This window comes from Fusarium proliferatum, assembly GCF_900067095.1.
Source record: "Fusarium proliferatum ET1 genome assembly, contig: FPRO_scaffold001, whole genome shotgun sequence".
NCBI classification, from domain to species: Eukaryota; Fungi; Ascomycota; class Sordariomycetes; order Hypocreales; family Nectriaceae; genus Fusarium; species Fusarium proliferatum.
Genome location: NW_022194790.1, coordinates 4,572,135 through 4,596,774, shown reverse-complemented (window position 1 = coordinate 4,596,774; position 24,640 = coordinate 4,572,135). Strand labels below are relative to the sequence as shown.

The 24,640-nt window shown below is 49.5% G+C and overlaps 8 protein-coding genes across 8 annotated transcripts; 4 read left to right on the top strand and 4 right to left on the bottom strand.

Annotated features, from left to right (window-relative positions):
* Nucleotides 1-451: 451 nt before the first annotated feature.
* Nucleotides 452-1,944, bottom strand: FPRO_00592 (putative enolase (2-phosphoglycerate dehydratase); the record flags this gene model as incomplete). Its single annotated transcript, XM_031224703.1, has 4 exons — nucleotides 452-1,247; nucleotides 1,304-1,446; nucleotides 1,506-1,759; nucleotides 1,821-1,944. 4 exons carry the CDS (start codon nucleotides 1,942-1,944, stop codon nucleotides 452-454), a joined length of 1,317 nt encoding a protein of 438 aa, XP_031075878.1.
* A 2,386-nt stretch (nucleotides 1,945-4,330) lies between these two features.
* FPRO_00593 (Pre-rRNA-processing protein PNO1) lies at nucleotides 4,331-5,229 on the bottom strand (the record flags this gene model as incomplete). The annotated part of the gene is made up of 3 exons (XM_031224692.1): nucleotides 4,331-4,888; nucleotides 4,943-5,085; nucleotides 5,157-5,229. 3 exons carry the CDS (start codon nucleotides 5,227-5,229, stop codon nucleotides 4,331-4,333), a joined length of 774 nt encoding a protein of 257 aa, XP_031075877.1.
* Nucleotides 5,230-5,697: 468 nt separating this feature from the next.
* FPRO_00594 (uncharacterized protein) lies at nucleotides 5,698-7,987 on the top strand (the record flags this gene model as incomplete). Its single annotated transcript, XM_031224681.1, has 2 exons — nucleotides 5,698-6,532; nucleotides 6,582-7,987. 2 exons carry the CDS (start codon nucleotides 5,698-5,700, stop codon nucleotides 7,985-7,987), a joined length of 2,241 nt encoding a protein of 746 aa, XP_031075876.1.
* An 879-nt stretch (nucleotides 7,988-8,866) lies between these two features.
* Nucleotides 8,867-9,975, bottom strand: FPRO_00595 (uncharacterized protein; the record flags this gene model as incomplete). Its single annotated transcript, XM_031224669.1, has 4 exons — nucleotides 8,867-8,882; nucleotides 8,933-9,627; nucleotides 9,701-9,801; nucleotides 9,957-9,975. 4 exons carry the CDS (start codon nucleotides 9,973-9,975, stop codon nucleotides 8,867-8,869), a joined length of 831 nt encoding a protein of 276 aa, XP_031075875.1.
* A 2,290-nt stretch (nucleotides 9,976-12,265) lies between these two features.
* On the top strand, nucleotides 12,266-13,437 carry FPRO_00596 (putative alternative oxidase precursor, mitochondrial; the record flags this gene model as incomplete). The annotated part of the gene is made up of 3 exons (XM_031224658.1): nucleotides 12,266-12,715; nucleotides 12,774-13,172; nucleotides 13,228-13,437. 3 exons carry the CDS (start codon nucleotides 12,266-12,268, stop codon nucleotides 13,435-13,437), a joined length of 1,059 nt encoding a protein of 352 aa, XP_031075874.1.
* A 3,231-nt stretch (nucleotides 13,438-16,668) lies between these two features.
* FPRO_00597 (uncharacterized protein) lies at nucleotides 16,669-18,891 on the top strand (the record flags this gene model as incomplete). The annotated part of the gene is made up of 2 exons (XM_031224647.1): nucleotides 16,669-17,872; nucleotides 17,924-18,891. 2 exons carry the CDS (start codon nucleotides 16,669-16,671, stop codon nucleotides 18,889-18,891), a joined length of 2,172 nt encoding a protein of 723 aa, XP_031075873.1.
* Nucleotides 18,892-19,647: 756 nt separating this feature from the next.
* FPRO_00598 (uncharacterized protein) lies at nucleotides 19,648-20,241 on the bottom strand (the record flags this gene model as incomplete). Its single annotated transcript, XM_031224636.1, has 1 exon — nucleotides 19,648-20,241. The coding sequence occupies one exon, from the start codon at nucleotides 20,239-20,241 to the stop codon at nucleotides 19,648-19,650; it is 594 nt and encodes a 197-aa protein (XP_031075872.1).
* Nucleotides 20,242-22,291: 2,050 nt separating this feature from the next.
* On the top strand, nucleotides 22,292-23,347 carry FPRO_00599 (uncharacterized protein; the record flags this gene model as incomplete). Its single annotated transcript, XM_031224625.1, has 3 exons — nucleotides 22,292-22,311; nucleotides 22,818-22,994; nucleotides 23,302-23,347. The coding sequence occupies 3 exons, from the start codon at nucleotides 22,292-22,294 to the stop codon at nucleotides 23,345-23,347; spliced, it is 243 nt and encodes an 80-aa protein (XP_031075871.1).
* Between the last annotated feature and the right edge of the window lie 1,293 nt (nucleotides 23,348-24,640).

Below are 24,640 nucleotides of genomic sequence, written 5' to 3'. Positions count from 1 at the left end.
ATTATTGTTGATAATAATGCAACAATAGACTTGTTGCTGTAGAAACAGCCACACACAAGCCACATCGGGACACCAAGATCTCTCGTATTAGTTAACAATGTCTGTAGAATCTGATGAAACAGTGAACCGTTGAAGAGGCAATTTTCCAAATTTATGTAGCTAATTCATGACTTTTGCTCATGGATTACGCCAGATGAGTAGGCCTAATTTGTCACGAAATATTGAATCATTTTCTATTCTGGGACACACACAAGGGGTTGACCACGAGGGGAAAAGAGTGGGTTGAACTTCAATCAAAGGTTCATTAATTGATCAGTTTGCTTTTACTATTTTTGCCTCTATTACTTTCAATTTGCCGTTCTGGTATATGGTCTCGCGCGCTCCCGGCTGAGGACCCAAAGGCATCATTATCATCACAAGGCTTTTGTTCCACGTATCAGTCTATTCCCATTTACAGGTTAACAGACTTGCGGAAGTTAGCACCAGGGTAAATAGCCTGGTCACCAAGCTCCTCCTCAATTCGGAGAATCTGGTTGAGCTTGGCGAGACGCTCAGATCGGGCAGGGGCACCGGTCTTGATCTCGCCGGCACGGAGACCAACAGCAATGTCAGCAATGGTGACATCCTCGGTCTCGCCGGATCGGTGAGAGACCATGACACCCCAGCCATCAGCGTAGGAGTCCTTGGCAGCCTGGATGGACTCGGTCAGAGTACCAATCTGGTTGACCTTGAGAAGAAGGGCGTTGCAAGACTTAAGCTCGATGGCCTTCTTGATTCGCAGAGGGTTGGTGACAGTCAGGTCATCGCCAACAATCTGGATGTCCTGGGTCTTGGAGAAGTAGCTCCAGGCCTCCCAGTCGTCCTCGGCGAAGGGGTCTTCAATGGAGACGATAGGATACTTCTTGCAGAGCTCGGAGTACAGGTTGGCGAGCTCCTCATATGTAATCCACTTGGTGGGGTCAGACTCGGGGTTCTTGAAGTCAAGATCGTACTTCTTCTCCTCGACCTTGTAGAACTCGCTAGAGGCGACATCCATGGCGATCTTGATCTTGCCGGTGTAGCCAACCTGCTCAATAGCATCGGTGATAAGCTCAAGGGCCTCCTCGGCAGTCTGGATATCGGGAGCAACACCACCCTCGTCACCGACGTTGCCAGCGGATTGGCCATATCGCTTCTTGGCTAGGCCCTTGAGGGCCTGGTAGACTTCAGCACCCTGGCGCATGGCCTCGGTGAAAGTGGGCGCCTCACTATAACCGCGTTAGAAAAAAGAAGAAGCTTCAGACGAGCGTATCGAGATACGTACGTAGGAACGATCATGAACTCTTGGAAAGCGAGACGGCCACCGGCGTGGGAGCCACCGTTGAGGACATTCATGAAGGGAACGGGGAGGACGTAAGGCTTCTTGGTTCCGGCGAGGTCGGAGACGTGAGCGTACAGAGGAACGCCCTACAGTAAGTGGTTAATTGAGAAATTCATAGCATCAAACTTATATTTTTGAAGCTCACCTTCTCAGCAGCACCAGCCTTGGCGACGGCCAGAGACACACCGAGAATAGCGTTGGCACCAAGCTTGGTCTTGTTGGGAGTACCATCGAGCTCATTAAGGAAAGCATCGACAGCGGACTGGTCCTTGACATCGAGGTTCTTCTCGATAAGAGCGGGAGCAATGACGGTGTTCACGTTCTCGACGGCCTTGGTGACACCCTTGCCACCCCACTTGGACTTGTCGCCATCTCGGAGCTCGCAAGCCTCGTGCTGACCTGGATTATCATGAACTTAGCGAGTGCATACGGAAAGTAGCCGAAGGGGGTCAGGACGAACCGGTAGAGGCACCGGAGGGAACGATGGCACGGTGGAGGCCAGTCTCGGTGACGACGTCAACCTCGACGGTAGGGTTTCCACGGGAGTCGTAGACGGAGCGGGCGAAGACCTTCTTGACAGCCATGTTGACAGGTGATATGATTTCTAAGGGTCGTTGGGTTAATTGGTATGCCTTTAGGTAAAGATGTAAAGGATGAAGAGGAAGAAGAAGAGGGAGAGGAGGGGAGCGGGGAGATGAAGAGGTGAAAGAAATTATATAGCTGATGGAGTGGAAGGTTCGACCGATGGAACGGCTGGCGCTCCAACGGGCAGTGCCATGATAGAGCTGAGCGCCGGGCAATTGGACAATAGCAGTGCCAGCCAGTGCCAGGAAAAGTCACTCAATAAATGAGTGGGTGAAATATGCCTCAACGTTGCCCAGCCCAAGCCAGCCCAGCAACGGAGAGTGGTTTGTTGTTGCTCATCACAGCCATCCATACCAAACCACGCCAAATCAAACCGACTCATAGCATTTTTTTGGTGGGGGTTATTCCAATCGTTGAGGGGTGACAGAAGGTGGAGGAGGGGTTTGGAGGGGGAGGGGGACCAGCCCAAAGAGCTCCCTAAGGCTCAGGTCGCTCTGCTTTGCTGGTGTGCTGTTGCGATTGCTGAGGGGCAGTGGAGGGGTATGGGCATTGATAATAGCTGTGACTAGCTAATTTATCTTGATTGAGACTCACCTTAGGTAAAGTGTTTATGTATGAAATGTATGCAATTGGAGCCAGCAGAACCTGTCTAGGGGCAAGAGAGAATGATGGCAAGAGGAGAAGAGGTGTTGGATGCAATGAAGATAAGAAGAAAGAGAGAGAGAGGGAAAAAGATGGCCGCAGGAGGGGAGCACAAGGTGTTTATGAATGGTTTCTGGAAACCAGAGGAAATTCGTCGATCCATTAAAAGCCAAAAGTCAAAGCTCACTCCTAAAATGGGAAGCCCAGCCCAGTCAACGGTCGACACGAGAAAGGTATGATGGGATGTACGTAGCCTGCCATCTCCCATCTTGTCTGTCTGTACGATCTTCCACGTCTCTCTCACCAAAAATTACCTGCGAGGTGGGGTCCGATTGACCTTGGAGGGGTGAAATGATCTCACAAACCTCACCCTGTCCGGCCAATTCAACCAGAAGGGGTCCAAAAGTCCAGGTCTATTCTCCCCCTGGACTGGGCTCAGGTCCCACTCTACGAAGCTTTACAATCACCTAGATCCAACCATCCCACATTGCCAAAAGCCACCTCAATGGTTCGCCGCTCACCTTGAGATCCATTGACATTGACATTACTGTAAACGGCCGACAAGAGAACACGCCAGGGTCCCCAGTGAGCTACATGGGTCCTCGAAGGACGTCAAACATTGCTACTCCCTGTGTGTTAGATCGGCGTTGGCATTGGGTGATTACTAGCGATATGGAATTATGCCGCCTAAGCATGCTATATTTCACGCCCGCCGACACAGCGCCGCACCGAGACCGAGAGGAGACGAGAGGATGGAAAACAGACCGAGGATTCATAATTAGTGTGATGACGAGCATAGTCCACCATATGCGCCTCCACACATCTTCATTAACTCTCTCATGTTGCTGTACATAGCATCATCTCCACGTACAACAGTCCATTACACACAGCTCGATGCAGGCTCATGCTTCGCTCCCGTTGATTCCCGGTACCGCGGGCTCATCTTGCCCGTCGTCCGCCGCATCGCTGCTCCAGACTCACCGTGCCGGCTCGAGGGCGTCTTCCGGTTGGACGATCACCGTCCTGGTCGGAAGCCAAATTGACCAGGCGCAACGAGAAATGAGACAAATCCTCCCCAGTCCCGGAAGGCTGCATGTTGAACATAGTGCATAGCGGCATGGCCATTCATTAGTGTCGTTGAATAGCGGCTCTTACAATGCCTTGCTTGCAGGCTTGACCATGTTCCTGCTTCAATCGGGCATGTTATTCCCACAAGGCACTCTCAGAATTGCGTTGTGCTTCGCTCAATTGTCGGTCAAGGCTCCAGAGTCGGTCGATGAAAGTTGATATGTTCTGATAAACATGGATGCTGATGGAGTGACCTGAGTCCGTGCCTATCAGCATCTCATGAGAATCTACAGCCAACAAGAGACTGGAGCCCACCCACCCCCCTCGTATCTGGGTGGGAAGTTGACGTCTGAATGCTCGTAAGGCCGAAGGCGTGGTTTGATACTGGAGAGCGTGATATTAACGCAATGTATCAAACATGATCTGACTACAACCACGATTGGCAGTCTCTACAATTAGCCCGCAACAATCATCATGCGTTGTTGGCCAGTGGGTATCGGTGGGTATCCACGAAGCGACAAATCCATTCATCTCAAATGTTTCATCGTTATCGACATGCTATGACAGCCTCCCATTTTTAACTGAGTAATCCTTGTTCACATAATCCAAGATCATAATGCTGTCCGCCCGTAACGCCGTATGTAGCAACCCAAGTCTATCGTCAGCTTCCGTCACTTAGAAGCGCTCCTTCATTCGTGCCGCAACCGTCCGGAGGTTGCCGTACACCTTTCCAGGCGGCTTGCCGAGAATCAGGCTCACAACCGACTCCCGAGCAAGGTGGATGTTCTTGAATCCACCCAGGATGTGAATCTTTGAATCAGCAAGCACGATTCGAGTTCTACTGGCGTTCTCTATGGCAAACTTGGTCTTTCCATCCTTTCCAGCAATTCGTCCAATAGCACGGGCCTGGCTGTCACCGTGCATTGTTCGCACATCCTTAATCTCGAAAGTTTGGATGTAGAGGTCGTCGAGTCGAAGCAGCGCGATGGCATCGTCCACATCAAACCCGAGAGTGAACGCCTTGACGAAATCTTCTCCTTTTTGCAGTGCCCCAGTATCAGTGGTATGCTTCGATGATCGCAGCTCGACTGTCTTTCGCTTGATGTTCATTCGACATTGTAGCTTGAGGTGCTCGACCAGAGGAGGGTAGATAGAAGTCCATGACTGTTTTAAAGGTGTCATTCGGTGAGGAGGAATAGGAATCTTGCGAGTTTCCACACGGGTGACTGGGTCCTATCAACGTTATTAGGGTCACTGAAACTCTGCATGACGGTATGGGAGTCTCACAATATCTCTGGCGGGCGCAAATCGAGGCCGTCCTTCCTCATCGATAGCCATTCCATTCTCATTGCTCTCCTCCACAGGCACAAGAACATGCGCATCGGTAGGAAGAGCGTCAGGCGCATCTAAAAGAAACTCCTCGTCGTTTTCTGAACCAAAAAAAATAAATCAGATTATGTTTCCAAGATTCTCTTATTTCGGATTTTTTTTCTTTTCATACCTTCAACTGGGAGCGGAACGTCCACAACGGGCGGGGCATCCTCTGCGTTCTTCAAAGCGGTCGGCGCAGGCATTGTGAATAATGAATGAGTGGCTTTGCTTTGGGATAATCTCTTGCTATGGGGTTCCAGAGCTGTTCTCGAGGCACGTATATATGCTAAAACTTTGGTCGTAGAAAATTCGTCCAAGTCAAATTCACAGACGTCTAAGGGTATCAGAGGTTGGTTTGGTGGGGGCGTTGGTGACTTTCGATCAAAAATTTGTGTGGCTTATCGTAGCTTATCGATTGGTTTTCTGCCTTCAGTAGCCAGGCGCGTCATGGAGTGACTTTTCCAACCAGAACCATGGAAGTGCAGCTTTGGCTAGCATTTGCAGTGACGGAATTTGTCGTTCATTAACCCCGATCAACTCCTTCCCCGTAAGAGTAATCTTGCTTTTTTCCTAGAAACTACAACAACAAAGTCCGTTTTGGCTCTGACTTCGCCCTATTTACGTTCTCGGTGTCGTCTTGTTCTTCAGTTAGGCACCATGATGCTGGAATGATGGCCAAGGGTATCCCCTCTTCTCTGATCGGGCGTTGCTCTGGTATCTGCTTCAATTCTTCTCCAGCAACAGCCTCTTCGGTTACCATACGTCCTCTTGCAGAAATCAGTCGGAAATGGTCATTCTTACCGGCGACAATCGTGCTCTCAAATACTCGATTTATTCATTCCCACCGAAAATGTCAGACTTTTGATTCAATCTCAGACAATGCGTCGTTGCCTGTCACGCCAGCCTTTTCATTGCGCCATGCATTTCAACCTCGAAAATATGTTCCCGAGCGAAAGCGAATAACCCCTCTTACAACGCACGCCTCAACTCGTAAAATATCCCACTGGTCATATTGGTCATCGAAGCCATGGCAACAGCAACGATTGTACAGTGATGGTGGCAGTGGCCAGGGTAATGGATCAAAATGCTCCTGCGGCAAGGATATCACGGGTGTTTCCACCACACCAGCTAAAACAACAGAAGATCTGGAAAAGGTCAAGGCTTCGACATTGAACGAAACAAGCAAAGATGCTCCCAGTCAACTGGGGAAACAAGACCCTACAGGGTCGGATTCTGAGCCAGTCTCTTACATGTCCTATCTACACCTGCCGAGAATGCCGCATCGGCCAACCAAAGAGGAACTGCTCGAGGCCGCCAACGGCTTTTGGCAGCGACTCAAGGTTCGTTTAAAATGGGTGTCGATTAGAAGTATGAGACCGTGGAATATTGACGAATGGGGTGCTTTTGTTTCATGGTTTCTTTTCGGCCACCTCGCTTGGATTATCGTCGGAACAACCACATTCTTCTCCCTGATCATTTTGTCAATCAACACTGTTGTTGCCCAAGGTATGGTAGTGTGTTTCGCACGAAGGATCTACATGCTAACATACACCAGAAACACTCGCGCAATGGGTAGGTGACTATTTGACACAGTCTGCTGGCGTTACCGTTGTTTTCGAGTCTGCTATTGTTCCCAAGTGGCGTGATAATGTTATCTCTTTCCGTAACGTTTTTGTGTCCCGACGACCTGGCCAAGGCAACGTCTCATCCGTGAGCAAAGGCTCATCAGATGCTGCCGCCGAGGCTGCTGCTGGCCGCAAAGCAGATCTCGTGGGAACTTCTGAAACTGAGGACGATGGAAACTACACTCAATTTGACGTCACTCTTTCAACGGTCAATGTCACGTTGTCATTCCTGAACTGGTGGAATGGCAAAGGATTGTTGAAAGATGTTGAAATCAAGGGTGTTCGCGGTGTCATTGACCGAACTTCAGTGACATGGCCAGCCGAGGAGGTCGATCCTCTGTCATATCGTCACAAGCACCAACCAGGAGATTTTGAGATCGAAAAGTTCAAGATGGAGGACCTATTACTCACCGTTCATCAACCGGGCGGGTTCCGGCCATTCTCTATCAGCATCTTCTCTTGCGAGCTGCCCCAGCTTCGCAAGCAGTGGCTATTTTATGATTTCCTTTCAGCCAACCACATGTCAGGATCCTACGATGGGTCGCTGTTTACGATTCATCCCCGACAAGTCCACGGCGTGGTACCCAGTGGTAATGGTGACCCAGAAGCTTCGGTCGGTTTTGGTGATCCAAAGGCGTGGAAAAAGTTCAGTCGGCTCCGAATTGATGGTTTGAAGATAGACCATCTCAACCGCGGTGTTGAGGGCCCTTTTGGCTGGATATACGAAGGGAATGTTGATATTGTTGCTGATGTTATGTTTCCCGCTGACACCGACGAGAGCATCACCAAGGTCATGGCCGACTTCTACGACCAGCTTGAAGAAATCGTCGACACAAATAGGCACCGCTTCATGCGCAACATCCAAGAGCAAGGCCCTGCTCTTCTTACATCAGGACACCTTTCAGACTCAGCTGGAGATATCCACGGCGAAAAGCCAGCCGCCGAGCCACATACTAGTGAGGATGAGCGTCGCTACCTCATCATGGACCTCCGGATCTCCATGAACGATGTCAAAGCTGCAGTCCCTCTCTTCACCAAAGATATGTCTTACGTCAATCAGGCACTGGTCCGTCCTATCGTTGCTTATATCAACGCGAAGAAGACATATATACCAATCAATTGCCGTATCGTGAAACGAGCCAGCGACTTCGATGGTAGCTGGTCGATCTTTGACTGTGGTCTAATGAACGATATGTCAGCGGAGACCTATGATGCATTTGCGAATGACGTCGAAAACCAACAGAGCCGTGTTCGGCGGTTCAAAAAGGTTGGGTTCTGGACCTTGTCGCTTGCGGTTCATGCCCTCTTTATGGGAATGGCAGGCAATGTGGTGTGAGTTTTCTACCACGGGCTCCTCCTCTGCTCGAGTATAACCGGAGCATGGGGGCCGAATGACGATACGTGTGCGACTTTGTATATTTTATCGGCGTTGTGTAAGAGCAATGACTCATGTTAAGGAAAGGCGACAAAGGCGTTAAAGATTGGAAAGTTTATGATACGGCTGACGATGGCTGGCGTTGGTGGAATTCTATATATGAACGATGAGGACCTCGTCCGTGATTTTACTCTACTTCTTAATCGCTTATAGGAGCAACATGATGGGCGGCAACTGATGAGATACCCTTGCCGTAGTGGCAGCGTTCATCACATGAAATAGCATAAGTTGCCTCCGGTATATGAATGAACATGATCCATGAGCTGTGCAGACCAGATTCAATAGTGTTCCATTTCTTCCAGTGTATTGCAAAGCGCCCTCTACTTTTAATCTAATGAGTTCAATGAGACAAATCAACATATGCCTCAGATGCCCATGGCGTCTGATCGTCAAAAACAATTCCTTGTACTAAGCCCGTAGAAGAGTATGTTAAGAGCACGAAATATGCTCTGCGAAGCTGGTTCTGCATGGTTCCCATGCATGATCCTTGACGCCCTCCACTTCTTCCGTGTATTCACCATCTTTTGAGTCTAAGGCACAACCCTCTCCGATCCACCACCCTCTGTCTGCTGCCCTCCTTATGTCCGAGCACCCAAGAGGCCTCCATGGCTGTATCTTGAAACCACAATGTGTTTTTTGCGTCAACGGCATGTCTCGAGTCGCCCAGCTCGGCGAGCAGTCGGCTCGACGGATAGGGGGTAGATAGGTATGAGTTGAAATGGGAAGCTGCGGTTCAGCGTCTGAATGAAAGCTACCCTTGCTGTATCGTTTAACAACGCTTCACATAAAGTCATCACTAGAAGAAAGTCAGTACAGTCTCAGCGCCTGTTTCGAGGGGGCACTAACTCTCCAAAATCATCGGCATCGTCATAAGTCGTGGTGTCGGCGGCGTTAGCGCGACCAGTAACCAGCGACGTCTTCGTTTTGGCAGCCTTTGTCTTCTTGCCTCCTTTATCAGCAGCCTTCTCCTCCCGCATCTTCTCATTGCCCAGAGCAGTCATCGTACTGGCCAGCTTCTTGATCTGTTCGCTGGGCATATCCTTAGCAAGAGCCTTTGTGAAATCCTGGAGAAAGAGGCTGTAGTGGGCATTCTTGGAGTTGGCTGAGATGATAGGAGTAAGAGTAGTGCGGAGAGTCTCGAACTGAGCCTTAGTCTTGGGCTGGAAGAGAGGCAGTTTGGAAATGTCGATGGTCTTGGTTGGGTCGTTGGAGTCGACGACGACAGTAGCAGGACGGGACTTGGCACGGCCAGCGCTGATACCAATATCTCCAAACATGTCGGCAGCGTGTGCGAGATCGGCTTCCTGTTCGGTGCGTCGGAGTCGCTCGCGCTTCTCAGCCTCTGTCTCTTCATATTCCTCAACATTGGCGGCACCGGCTTTCTGCTGGGCACGCTCGGCCTGGTGCTCAGCAATTCGCTGACCTTTAGGTTTCTTGGCTGCGGCAGCGGCTGCAGCAGCCTTCTGCTTGGCCTCGGCAGCCTTGCGCTCCTTCTCACGCTCGGCCTCGGAGTCGTCATCGGCGTCCCATGAATCTAGAACCTGTTGATGGGGAGAAAGGTGTCAGCGATTCGAGGGTCGACGACATCTACCAGACTTCAAGGCAAAGACTTACGTCGCCATCGTCTTCTTCGTCGTCAAACTTGCGTCGAGAAGCGGCACCGGTACCGACAACGGGGGAGCCGGAGGAGCTGCTGTCGTCGCTCTCTTCGTCGTCTGAATGCGCTTGTTAGCTGTTTATGCTCTTTGAGGGCGCTGCTTGCCGTGCAAGCATCAAACCCAACGACCCCGCAAAAGTCCATTTCGCTTGAGACGTCACAGTAGTCTGTGACTGGGTTCTAGACTGTGGTTTAGAAGGTGTTTATACGTACCCCACTTCTTAGGAGGCATGATGTCTGTTCCTGGCAGTATAGTATAGTATCGCGTTTGGTGGTTGATAGAGTTGAAGTAGGGTGGATTTCTGGGGTGCGAGGATGTGTGAAGGGCAAGTTTTGTGTGAGTTGTGCGAGTGTGGGTGGGTGTTTTGATGCTGCGGTACAAAACGGGTCGAGGACGGATCTTGAAAACAAGGAACAAAGGAAGAGAGCGTAAACGGAAAACACTAAAGGTTAGTAGGTAGTGTCTGCACAGGATTTAATCCAATATCATCGTCTGGTATTTATACATGTACACTACGAGAAACGCTTCTGTCTAGCATATACTTTTCATAGATCTGTAAAAACTACAGTATTGGTATTTGCTTTTCAGGCAGAAAGCCTTTACTCCCAACCAGCATATTCAAAGTGGGATGGAGGGGTTGTCGATCTAAAGGAGGGGCACTTTTTCAGTGTGAGAGTTTGGCCGATAAAAAAAAAGAAGAATTGGCGCATTTTTCTACACTCTACGGAGTAAACCCTCCATTAATCATGATGCATCCGCGACCAACTTCATTTCAACAGGAACAGGTTAGACTTTAGTATAATAACCATATCCCTCCGAATCACGGCATGATCTCCGATTAGGTCTCTCTACGCTATTGTTATTAGTTAGTACTTTTAATACTGTAAATTCTGAAATTATTTTACGCCAGCACTTACTTCACCGATTTCTTGAAGGTCGTGAGAGGGGCTAAGTCCCAGCTCTGAAGCCATGCTGTTTTTCCCCCACAACACTCCAATACCACTCTTGTCTTCTATTGTTCGGAACTTTGAGATATGAGTTACTACCTTGACATCTGAAGTTGTATACTATCGCGGAGGTGACATGTCTCGGTGTTGTGGTGTAGTAGATTTTTATCATGACTTACCCGGTACCACGAACACCTATCGTGTGGAGTTATTTTTAGAGTAATCTACTTCGTGAGTTTCCTTACATTTATGCAATATGGGTTGCAATATGTTTTAGGTGCAAGTTCCTTATCTAGGCTGAGCGAGTACATAATGATGAGAAACATGTTGTAGTTCGGCCCTGACTACTCATTCTTTTCCGTGGTTTGACACTACTGGATGTACACATTGACCTTCGCAATAACAACCAATTATCTTGCATTTACCTCACAGATACAATGTGCTCGTTGCAGATGGGTTAGTACGCAAGTTTAGCATGAGATACACCAGGTACTGTACCCTTCACATGATGTGTCAAGCTTCATCATTCTTACCAAGGGAGAATTTGTCGAGCAACACCTGCATCGCTGAGACTAGACCATGGTGTATCCATGTAAGTCAACGTCTCTAGCATCTCCGGTTATACGAGGATTCACACAAGCAGCTGACCATAAGGCCTTTGATTCACCCAATGAATAACTGTCAGCATCCCGGAAAATCCCCCATAAGCTTGAATGGCCAAGCGATAATGTCAACTGTGTAGGTAGTGTTGGTATCGAGAAATCCCGATACCAGCTGCTGTATCCGCACCAGGCCGGCATTTAAAAAATGCTCCTAGATTAGTGAGCAAGCTTCCAAAGTAGTCAAAATAATAGGACCGTTTGTAGCACGTGCCTCAGCCTCTTGGTTGATGCCAGATCGCGGGATTCAAGATCTCCGTTTGCGAGTGCTGTGTAAGTAGTCAACATCCGAGTCCTTCCGATGAACCGCACTCACGTGGCAGCGAAACTTTTGAGCCGCAACCAACCTATGACGGATCTTTGTCATATTCCCGATTTAGGTCTTCGGGAAGGCCATTCTAGCGTTTCCACTGACAGTCCCGATTGCTTGGGCCCCTGCGGACCATCGTAATTGACAAGGACTCCAGGTGCTCGTCTGAACGGCCTGGCTGGGTTAGACTTTGACAGTTGGCCCCGGTTCTAGTTAGCGGCGGCCGCGGTGTGCCGCAGACGCCGCTCACCTTGAGTGCTTGTCCCGGTCTGTCTTCGTGCACTTCCCCTTGGTAACGTCTCTTGTCAGCAATTTCACGCCGAAGTAGAACGGCGTTTGGACATCTTGCTGATACGGAGACCAGAATTTTCTCGTTCTCAATTGGACCCCTGGGGTATGCTGGGGATGGCGTCTGACATGCACACACGCCTCTCTGTAGGCTTATCTCTGGAATACATATAAAGGTTCAGTTGGACCTCCTCAGGCAGAACCTTCATTATACTATCTTCATACCGAAGAATCAACTCGATCAACGATAAGCTGAGGCAGATATCTGCAATAAACATACCATATATCGAAGACATCATAACTCTTGCTTGCCCCCGATGTTGTCATTCCAAATTCAGCACAGCCAAGCTTCACGGCAAGCAGCAAAAGCTGTTGTGCTTGGCTTCACTCGAACCATATCTTCTTCTTCACTGGCGAGAGCACCTATAGCTCTTCGAGCTGGTTGTGCCGCTTCCCAGCAACATCGGCTCTTCTCATCGACACCAACACACCAACTTCGTGACTTCTTTCCGGTCAAAGAGACGCCACATATCCAGACGACCAAGCCAGCCTGGCCACACGAAGGGTACACATATGATGAAATGTTGGCGGTCGAACCCGCTCATCGACCTCCGAGGACAGTCGGTGACTATACAGCCTGGAAAATTGTCCGCTTTGCCAGATATTGCATGGACAAGGCCACAGGTATGGACCGTGATCAGAAATCCGACAAGACCAAGCCGACTACAGCCATCGAGGCTCAGAAGCCACTCACCGAGGCTCAATGGGTAAGCCGCATCCCACCTGTGCAACATATCACGAAAGGATAGACTGACAAAGACAAAGTTGATTCGATTCATCTTCCTTGAGAGCGTGGCGGGAGTCCCCGGCATGGTTGGGGGCATGTTGCGCCATCTCGGCAGCCTTCGACGCATGAAACGAGATAATGGCTGGATCGAAACACTCCTCGAAGAGAGCTACAACGAACGAATGCATCTTTTGACTTTCATGAAGATGTGTGAGCCTGGTTGGTTCATGAAGATGATGATCATCGGTGCTCAGGGAGTCTTCTTCAACAGTCTGTTTGTGTCCTATCTGATCTCGCCCAAGATTGTCCACAGGTTTGTCGGCTACCTTGAAGAAGAGGCTGTTCACACCTATACTCGTTGTATCAAGGAGATCGAAGATGGCAACTTACCCAAGTGGAGTGATCCCAAGTTCCAGATACCCGATATTGCTATCCAGGTGAGTGCTTATCAATACTCGTATAACGAAATATTCAATATTGATACTTCTCTAGTACTGGAAGATGCCAAAAGAGCACCGTACGATGAAGGACTTGATCCTCTACATCAGGGCTGATGAGGCCACTCACCGAGGAGTCAACCACACACTTGGCAACCTTAACCAAACGGAAGACCCAAACCCATTCGTCAGCGAGTACAAAGATCGTGAGCCACCCAAGCCCGCATTAAAGCCCACCGGCTACGACCGCGTCGAAGTCATCTAGGGTTGTCACAAAGCGATCACCAACGTTAGCCGAACAAAGCCTCGTGGCATCAGACGAGCTCGTACGGATTATCTTGTCTCATTTGCTCGACATGACAGGAAATTCTTGGGTCGAGTATTGTAGTTCTTGCTTGTTTGCACATGATACCACTGGGAAATAGGAGTTCAACTTTGGAAGGAGTTTGCTTGGTTATTTAAACACAAATCTGCATTTGATGGCGTTATGTTATGGAATCCCTACTCTTGATGATCTTAGAAGCATTGGTTTAGTTGGATAAAAGAAGAAGAGAATAAAAAACCCTGTTCCAGTGGTAAGACGCATTGACTACCTAGATACCTACCTACCTGTTCAATCACAAACCCTCTACTGCATGTGAAGTTCGTGCCGCCAGACTGGTCTCGAAAACAATACTTGGTCATCGAACGGCATACACATGCAACAATTACTCGGTGAGAAACTCACGGACGCCTCCGCAACCTTAGTAAGAACCTGGCAATACCTAAGAACAAATTGAAGAATAACCTCATCACTTTCAAGAAACTTTCACCTCAATTTCGCATGTCGAGCTTCCTGCCTTTTCGGGCAAGGTGGGAACCACCTCAGTTCGCGTTTATTTTAGTGCAAGGTAAGGTAGCTTAGTCAATAAGCTTCTTTTTCTCCGGTCCGGACCGCGTCAGCAAAAACTCGAAATCTGCCTTGCGAGGATCCTCAAACGCAAAGGAAGAGTCGGCTGCCACCGAGCAAGGCAGGGGCCTGCGTGAGAAGCTGAAACTGATGTCACAATTGTATCAATGCTTACCGACTTGCTCCCGTCAGCACGCAAACGATCCTCTGCCTCTGATGCGAGGAGAAAGAGAGCACAGCCTTGGATTGTGGGGTCGGATCGTGGGCCGCGTGTAAGGCTGGGGGCGGTGTAAGTGGGATACGCATTCTGTCATGGCATGAATATGTGTTTCGGACAGTATTTGTACGAATGAGGAGGTGAATCATCAAGTAAAGCATGTATTCATATTACCAAGGCGACTTCACTGTGTTAGTCTTTTCTCCAATCCTCTGTCTGGCCGACTTTTTTCTCAGGTACATGGAGGCACGCTAGAAGCATCACTTCTTCGAGAGGCTGTGCAGAACTTGCATGGTGGATGACGATCCAGGGACAGGCCAGAGGATGGTCTATTAAAAGCTCGTACGATCGAGCTATGTGCTCTCTGCGGCTAGCAGAATATTGTAAAATGGCCATCGAATTATGTATGAGCATTCCCTCGCCTGACAAGCCCACTGAGTGGAATGCTTAAACCGACAAGTATACCAGGCAAGACGCTGTTTACACTCATAAACCTGTGTCTGCAGCGCAACGAATGGTAGAAAACAGAATAGGGCTGAAATGTGACTCAAACTGCCTACTGCCGACTGCCTACCTAGTACCTAGGTTAGTAGTTACCTGGGCTTCTATAAGCAGCTGAAATCTGCGTATGAGAGAGTGAAAGTGACATGAACGACAAGGTGATTGTGGAGCTTTCTCTTACAGTCCTTACGTACTGCTGATTCGATAACAAGCATGCACCAGATATTGATGACAATATTGAGGAATGAACGAAACATGTGTGAGGCTCACTAAATCCGGCGGTCTTCTCTAGCAAAAACTCTACTGACATCGATGATGGGAAATACAAAGAGCCTTGCAGTTGGCGTGAAATATGGAAACATGCCAATATACTTCGTACTGAACGAGGCATGATTGCGACCAAAGACCAGAGTCCCAGAATCCCAGAAGACACTACAATTTCGCACACGCAAAAGTGCCACTACTTGACGTGGTAAGTTGGATATTAAGATGCGTACGGAGTAGTGCTGATGCTCATTTACCGAGAACCGCCAATCCAGATGAGCGGGACACATGGTAAGGAATGTGCCTATTGCTCAGTACTTATTAATTAATTCAATCAAGGCCCAATGAACTCGCGATGAATGAGAGTCAAACTCCCCAGAAAAAAAAAGAAAAACGCATGTCTACCTGAATGAATAACCGTTATAACGCATAGGATTGCCCAAGTAGTGAAATGAAATTGATCAGGTCGTTTTGATGTTATCTCGTACCTACCTACTTAACCAACACGCATTGAGTTCATTTCCTGCCTTGTCCCCTTCTCATCTCTTGAAACTTATCTCACCCCAATAAATAATTCTCACAACACTATGGATACTAATACCGACTACCTCATGTTGAATTAGCGATATCACGATTGTCATCAACCTGGAGAGCAAGTCTGCCTCGCTTGCAACAGGCCAAACGATCCCAAATACTGTTAAAATTAGCAAACCTCGGTACTTGTCTACCCAAAACCAACCTCCCTTACCTTATCATCCCTACTAACTTACCTTACTCAAACAGCTGTACCTGACCTCATGCCCAGGGCACACTAGCTCTAGTTCTCATTCGTTCGACGTGTTTCTGCACAGCCCTCCGCACCATTCTGGCCCTACGCCTACATAAACGCATGCTACGGGGAGAGAGAATCTTGTGCGGTTAGACGCCTGTGCTGTACATCAGATCTGACGCACCAAGTCCCGTTCCGTGTGGTCGGCCTTTTAATTGGTATTCTGGACGAAAAGGGACCACCCACAGACACAGAGTACTCCCTTACAACCAAAACTATGGACCAGCGCTAGCCGCCCGGCTTTCGCCCTCTCTCTCTCTCTCTTCTCGTCCCAATAGAAGCTACCCAGAGCGGAATCTTCCAAAGTAACATAAATTGTCAGAGTCCTGGCCCCTAGACCAGGTATAGCTCCTATCGACCAACCTTATTAATTGTAACGCCGTTCGCTGCTTGCACTTATTCCTGCCGTTGTGTTGTGGTACGGATTACAGGACAATACCCGCCACACCACAACCCACCCACCGCAACCCAAGCAACTCATCTCCACCATCCTCTTCGTCTGCGCATCCAACGACTACAGCAGCATTCCCCATCCTCCATATCACACACAAAACAATACCGATTTTCTACACGTCGCATTCATCTACCTCAAACTACACCGTTCCCGCCCAGACTGCGCGTTTCGCAACCCCTTCCACGCGTCCGCCGCCGTGATAGGATAGTCCCCCGCCCATTGCATCACCTTGAAAGCGCACAGCCCCCCGGCATCGCCACGGTGCCTGAAGGCTGACTCCAGAAGTCTGCCTCGTCTACACTATTCTACAGTACTTCGTCTGCTTCTAAACTCGGAAACATCATGGACCAACAAGCTCAACGAGGCCGGTCGCCTTCGGCTGGCCATCAACAGCCTCATATAAACCATTCTCATTCCCCTTCGCCGGCGCCCTATCAGCATAACGATCCATCTGTTGGTCTTGGTCTCACTCTCGACCAGTCCGCTCAACAATCTTACGAGGCCTTCAACAGTTCAGGTTTTCTTAGCCCTCAGCAATCGCCTTCTTTCCTTCCTCCCGCGCATCAACTGAGCAACTCCTTCGCTCAAGCCAATTTGTCCGACCCCGCTATTCTCGATCCCAATAACAGCACCTCATTCGGACAACAGCCTGCCACCTCCGACACTTCGCTACCCTTCAATAGCCAGGCTCAGGCAGCTTACCTGTCGCCGAACCTCAACGATAACGACTTCTCTCTCTTTCCGAATACTAGTGGTCAGGGCGACCAGTTCAGCGCCCCCTTGTTTGACCAGTCTACACTCAATCCTAACGACATGAATACCATGGCGTCGCAAGGGCATCACTCGCCCACCCCTCCTCATCTATTCCAGCACGATGCTCAACAACCTGGTTCTGCTCACCAGTCGCCCGCTTTTAACCAGCACCAGTTCTCTTCACCACCTAGCCATTCGCGACATACTTCACTCGGCCCAGCAGATGCTTTGCTCCCAAACCAGATAGCTGATTGGAACCAGCCTCAATTCCAGCGCCACCGTCGCACGCCCTCCGAGTACTCAGACGTTTCGTCCGTGGCTCCATCACCGAACCTTGTTAGTGCCGAGTCCTTTGAGACTGATGTCGGCGGGCACTCGCCTGCACACCACCCTTCTGATGGCAGTCTATATCAAGAGGTTTTGAGTATGGGTAACTTTAGTCTCTCCGACCCTCAAGTCGGTGGTAGTCCTGGACACCAGGGTCGTAGTCCTTCCCATAGTCCCGCAATCAGCCCCCGCATTGTTCCTCAGCAGATGCCGGACCTGAACCAGCTGAATCAAAACAGTTTTGGTTTGGCAGGTCCTCACAATCCATATGGAGTTTCCTCTACCTATCCTGACGTTTCAGCGCCCATCGAGGCCTTCCCTTCCCTCCAGCCTTCGGGCGCTGATTTGTCGTCGATGGCACCTCCTGCGATCAACATTGACTTTGCGCCTACAAATGCTAAACAGGGTGCTTTTGATACTCCCAAATCTCGTATGGATCAGGATTCGTTGACCCCGCCAGACAGAGGTATGTTTGAAGCCGAAGCCATTGCTTTTGAAACTAGCTCACACATCTTAGGTCGCCCCCGATCCCGTCCACGTGCAGTGACAGATCCTTTCCATCCTGGTGGCGGTCTGCTAGGTCGCCAAGGTAATGCCAACATCATCTCGCCCTCCCTAGGCGCCGACTTAGCAGCAAGAGCAGACTCCAGATCTTTATCTCCCCTGGACAGGCAAGCAGGGACTTCACCTTCCAGGAGAAGACAGTCCACATCGGCTGTCCCCAACAACGTTATCGCTCTCAGACTGGCCGATCCTGAGTACCAGAACAACCAGGACAGCGGGGCTGCCAAGCGGGTTCAGAAACACCCTGCCACTTTTCAGTGCACATTGTGTCCCAAACGATTTACGCGTGCGTATAACTTGCGTTCACATCTGAGAACGCACACAGATGAGCGTCCTTTTGTGTGTACAGTATGCGGCAAGGCTTTTGCTAGACAACACGACCGCAAACGACACGAGAGTCTTCACTCCGGAGAAAAGAAGTTTGTATGTAAAGGCGATCTCAAGGTTGGAGGTCAATGGGGATGTGGTAGAAGATTTGCCCGTGCCGATGCTCTAGGCCGTCATTTCAGGTCCGAAGCTGGCCGCATCTGCATTAAGCCTCTACTAGATGAAGAAATGATGGAACGACAGCGACTCTGGCAACAACAACGGATGCAGCAGAACATGGCGCAGAGCATGGCTGTTGCATCCAGTATGCCAATGGATGGCCCTATTTATCCTATGGACCCCTCTGGCAACCCAATGCTTCCAGCGGCTCTCTTGGCCCAGTATCCTGCATTAGCTCAGCTGAACTGGTCTACACCTGATGTGAACGCTGGCATGGACGACGAGGTTAGTGGCCGTTCATCGTTTGATGCCAGCGACTACGACGAAAACGAAGACGGTGGGTATGTGAGTGGCCCTGGCACAGGGTTTGGTGAGGGTGGGATGGGTCAAGGCTTTGGTGAAATGGGATATGCGAGCGACTTCGGGGGCCGGTAAAGTGAGATCACTCGCCATAAGAATATGCATACATTGTTGACGCGACCAATGCCTTTCTTTTTTCTTTCTCAGATGGCGACGTTCTTACCTTGCGCCTTGCTTCTTTTTCTATCCCTCGAGGAATTTCTGTTTTCTACTTCACAGCCGTCTTTTGGATATGCTAGATGCGACGTGGTTACTGCATCACAACGGTTATACACACAATTGGATCCGGCGGGATATTTCTTTTTGGGGAGTGTTTGGGTATAGACGGTACGCGCATAGATACCAAATCTAGTCTGTTCTGTTCATTCAATATGACGTGTTTTATCTCTTATTTCTCGTTCAGTTTGGGTAGGTTGTATACCTAGGTAGCTGAAGCTTGCTTTTACATCTCGGTCTGGATAAGGCTCATACATCCTGCCAGTTACATATGATCATACAATATTAATAAGTACCGTAAAGATATTGATTGCTTGAAAACATAAATGCCACAGTATGAACAACATCGACGTCTAGGCTACACACACATTAACTGGCCCCCTTTGTTACTTTTGGCCAGCCCTGACTTATGGAAGCCCTCCCTTCCTTGGATATCTGGCAGTAGTTATAGTAAGAGATTATAAAATACTAGGTCAAACCCACGAATGACAATACTAACGCCTTGCAAAAACGCCGCACTGACTTTCCTTCTCCCACATTTTGAACACATCCATGTGTTGAAGACCACTTCGTTTCTTGGACTAGAGTCATACCAGATAGCATATACACATATGATCAATACATCGGCGAGGTTCCAAAGTAATCCTTAAATGTTTTCGCCATGAAATTCTCACAAATTTCACGATGTACAGCCACACAAGACTCGGTAATGAATGGCATCAGGAGAGAATTGCATTCGAGGAGAACCTGCTCGTGTAGCTCGAATTCGTCCCCTTCAGCAGTCGCCGTGCTACCTGAGGCAGTGCTATCAGATCCCGCGGGTGATATAGGACCCGAAGGCGATCGGGCTTGCTGTTGTTGGCGCACCGTCCACTGCGCTCGAACGACGACGCCCACAGGTGCTTTCGCACGAGAGCGAAGGCCATCAGGTATTACCTGGAAGATGGCCTTGTAAGAAATGGTTTTCCCAAGACCAGGAGCGAGATTGACGAGCTCTTGCATCTGAAAAGCGCGAAACGAGTCATCGAAAGCTCCAAAGAAAGGGTCGTCAGCTGTGTCTGCCGGATCAGCTTGGACTTCTTCCAAGCTCGTCACTGTCCGGTGGTGGGCGACAAATGGGTCTACGGCTTGCAGAGCTGCTACCACGGCGCTGGGAGGAAGCGTGCCCGGAATGGGTACAGAGATCGAGAGAAGCTGTGTCGAGCGCATTTTATATAGATTTGGAGGGCTTCTGGCGATATAGATGGGTGCCAAGTCTCTGCGAACGGGTGTACAGAAGACGAACAAGAGGGTGCAGAGAGAGCAGTTGATCGAGGTTGTCTTGTTAAACGAAGCTTCGCCAACACGGGCGACTAGAGTTCGTGGAAGTTGGTAACGTTGAAGGTAATGATATCGAGATGTTTATCCTTGCAAGACTGGCCAAGGCGTACATGGTGATTATCAATGGCGATTGACGATTATTATCTCCTTCGAGATAGTTGAAGAGTAAATCAAGGCGGACTGATAGCGACAGCAGCGAAAGAAGAGGACAGCCATAGAAAAAAGAGCGTTCTTCGTAAAGGCCCAATCAACTTATCCACTGCAACATGCAAGACCAGGACGTGTTAGTCGACGAGGAGATTGTGATATCCAAAGGACAAAAAGATGCTCGACAAGAACAGCGGAGAATAAATCAAAACCTGCGCCTCACAGAGACTGCTTCATATCCCTCTTGGCTCTTTGTTCACATGAAACGGAGATTCAATCCGACGACAAGCGGCGCAGAGCGGATGTGAGAGGTATGGATGGATGGCATGCACTGCGCTTCCATGCAGGGCGGGAGTTGAGAAGCGAATAGGCGCCCGCGCGTATCGGAACAGGAGCAGTCAGTTTTGAAGTCTCAAAGCCCTTGCACCTCGCTCTTTTCTGCTGATTTCCTGGGTTCAAGCGAAAGCGACACCAGGGGGACAGTAAAAGAACAAAGATGTGATATTGCGTTGTGTTGCGTTGAATGAGTTGGGCAAAGTTACGTTCGAGGTGAGTTGAGTTGAGTTGAGGCTAATCCAAATGGTGGCTGAAGAGTTAAAAATATACTGTACATGCACAGTAAAGTACCGGTACCCAAGGTATAGTAGTACCTAAGGCGGGGGCATATGGTGGCTGATGGGGCCTTGTTACAGTGAGTGTAAGGAGCCTAGGAAGAGTGAACACGGAGCAAAGAGGGGAGATAGGTAGATGGAAAGAGTGAAACGAGGGATCAGGTTGAGTGAGGGTTGTCAGTAATGACTTGCAATGCCAATATGAAAGGGAGAAACTAGCTCCGATCACCTTAGGTTAATTACTATGCACTTTTAAATCCCGAATGTCCCGTTGATGATAGGCGACTGAACTGCCGCTTTGACATGTGTGAAATGTTTGTGTGATATCTCCAGACCCTACTAAGGTACGAAGAAATGTCTAATTACAGTAACCATAGTAGATACCTACCTAACCTACCTACCTTACCTAGTACATAGCTAATTAAGTTAAGGTTGGTAAACCCACATCCACCTCGGCACCTCAAGTGACAGACTCTCTTCTCCCTACTAACCTTGGGTATTTGGAATTGTCACCTTTGCTCTCCAAGGTCAACTCCAGCTTATCCCCATGTTGAGGCGATTGTCCGGCTGCTTTTCTTCCGCGATCCGCCAGCCACCTGCCAGAACGAGAGAGGCTCCCCCGAAGAGGAGCGCCCTAGACGAACTGATGGGCATGGCGATATCCTTCAACTGAACGGGCGAGGCCCAAGATTAGATGCTGCGTTGCGTTGCAGCCAATTCCCGAAGCACGGACGACGGCTGACTTGCCGGAGACGAACGAACCATAATGGATCTCGCCCTGTCAATCTTTGGTCTAGAAAATCCATGTGCTGCAGTCCAGACCAACACCGTCAACAGCCGGCAGCAATTTATCCTTCCGAGCCCGACATCAAGTCCTACTCACGGCCCGATCCGGCAGTTGGCCGACTGTACAGCATATATTGTACAGTGGGATTTGTTTTACACCTTGAGACTGCGTTATTTGTAGGCGTCAACTTAGCTTGGTGCCTTGAGTTTCCACCAGAAGCCGGAATGCAGTCTGGGTGAATCGAATGAGGGCTTCCTGTACCTGGAGATAGAACGATGGGATTGCGGCCCGTCTTGCAGCTCAGGTCTAAGAATAAACTCGCATTGTTGCCGGCACTGGGCACTGCTAGGTAGTCTGGGCTGTGAGAACTGTACCGTAAGCCAAGGCCAAGACAATGTCCTGGGTTGGGTTAGGGTAAGCCGAGACCCTGTGTTGCCTTTCTCGGCTTGGGTAACTTGCCTGCAGCTATCGTAGTCAGGAACCGAGTGTTCTATGAATATCATCACACTCACATGGTAGCATCAATTAGTGAATGCACAGCATTGCATCGTCTCTACGGAGTAGCTGCAACCGATTGATGCTGGGGTGGTCCCATTTGAGATAGCAACTCATGGCTCAGTCGCTAACGCCAGCTCTTAATTATCGCCATTCCCACCCAAGTAGAGATTTCGTCTGGACAACTCGGGCAAAATCAGAACGACGGAGCCAGTATCCATCTTGCCTGCACCGCGGCTGCTAATTTCTATCTTCCTCAGTCGTAAATATTTGCCGAGTCATTCTTGTTTCTCCCTTGACAATCGCGGCAACAATCAGGTCTGACCGCTCAAAAGGCGTCAGGCAGGAGGGCAAACAGTTCTTCTTGTTTCGCTGGTTGTTGTGCGGAGACATCCATCCTTGGATATGAACTGATACGTTAACAGATGGTGCATGAAAGCAGCCCCATCAACTCAGTTCATCAACGGTCCAGGTCCACTGTCCATATTCATCGCTCACATCCAAGACGGCCACGTCGTTGTTATCGTCGTCGATCCCAGCTCAAATGGACCAGGCGGCATTAAAAATGCGGGCTTTTTCCAACGAAATTTGGATAACACGGCGTATGTACATGACCTGGAGGCGGTGAAGGTTTGGCGATACCTATTCGAGCCAAGCTTTGGTCTAGGGTGTATGTACAGGGCTAACGTCTTGCAGGAAGCGCAGGGACTCTGCAGCATCCTGTGGCGTTTGTGGATTTTGTCGAGTCGTCCCAAGACCCCAATCCGCGGATAGTTCCATATGTAGGCACGTAGTGCTGTAGTCTGTACTCCGTGTCTGTGCTGCATGTATCATTTCAAAGCAGGACCCCAGTAGCTGGATGTGTTCGTGTGTGGCTGTTTAGTGACGGATGACCTGGAAAAGCTGTAGAAAATACCTCAAGGCACGCCGTCGAAGCGACTACTGGACCTTGTAGCTGATACGGCCATTGCCTTCCATTGTAATTGAAGTTGCCAGCATCTTCTCAATCTAGCCCCCCTCGGGCCTTTCCATACCCGCTCCCCCAATTGCCTTGAACTAGTGTAAAGCGAGGACAGCCTGGTGATCTTGAGAAGTTTAGAAGTGTTGGCTACCTAATTAGCGGTCGTCGTGTGAACCAAAAGTAACAGCAAGTCCCACAAAACTTGCCCGATGTTATTAAGCACAATGAACCTGGAAGACGCGGGGAACGGGAAGGGAACGGGACGTCAACCAGTCTCAAGGAGCTGATAGCCTCACCTTACCCTTCTGGAGGGAAAGGCGTGTATGCACTATGCACTTCACGGAATTGACCCTATTCCGCATTCCCAAGAGGATTGTCAAAGGAACTCAGGTTTGTGGTGGTGAGACAGTGCCCCTCGAAGTAACGAGAAATGTCACACATGTCTCAACATGTATATGCATATTGGCCCCCAGTGGAACAACCAAGCCCGCGTGATGTCACAAAGATCGAACGACAAAACCATCGCCGTCCCGTGAGCTGCGCTGTACATACGGTGTACCACCATCTGGTAGATAGTCCAGGTGGATTATAAGTGTCCTTGGAGTAGCACATTGCAGCAAATGAACCATCCTCTCCCTCAGTCTTGCTGGGAAAGCAAGTTAGAGAACTAAGTACAGTTATCTCATGAGAGTTTTACATCTGGTGACAAGATGGAAGTCAGATCCTAGTCGCCAGATATCCAATCCAATGTTGGGCACACATGTGCCTTGTAATGGATGGGTTTCAGGCATTGCGACCCTTCCTTTCAGATTTCCTGCTTCTCTCATTAGTGGAATGCACATGTGAGATTCGGGTGGCTGGGTCGATGAGAAGCTGGCAAGTCATTGGGCTTCGCCAACATGTACCTCGAAGGATCTGATCCAACCACGCGTTGTGCTGCGGCCTGACCTTGCAGACCTGCATCAGCATCAACGGACTCATCAGTGGTTGGTTGACCTGGATCGAGTGGATCGTACGTGCATGTGCAATAACACGACATATGATGTTTACCTATGACGGTGGTAGAGGCTGTCTTTTTGAATGAATGCGTGGGTTGAGGTGCTTGATGTGAGAACTGATGAGGATTGAATCATGTCTGGAAAATGTTCTTCTTCCAAATGATACGGGTTCTGAAGGGAGCAATGAGAGGGTGTGTTGGGCTTGAGACTGAGGGTGCAGGTTGTTATGGGGTTGCTGGTCTGGTGATTGTGATGGTGAGGTGCGGCCAACAATATTGATCGGGGTAGT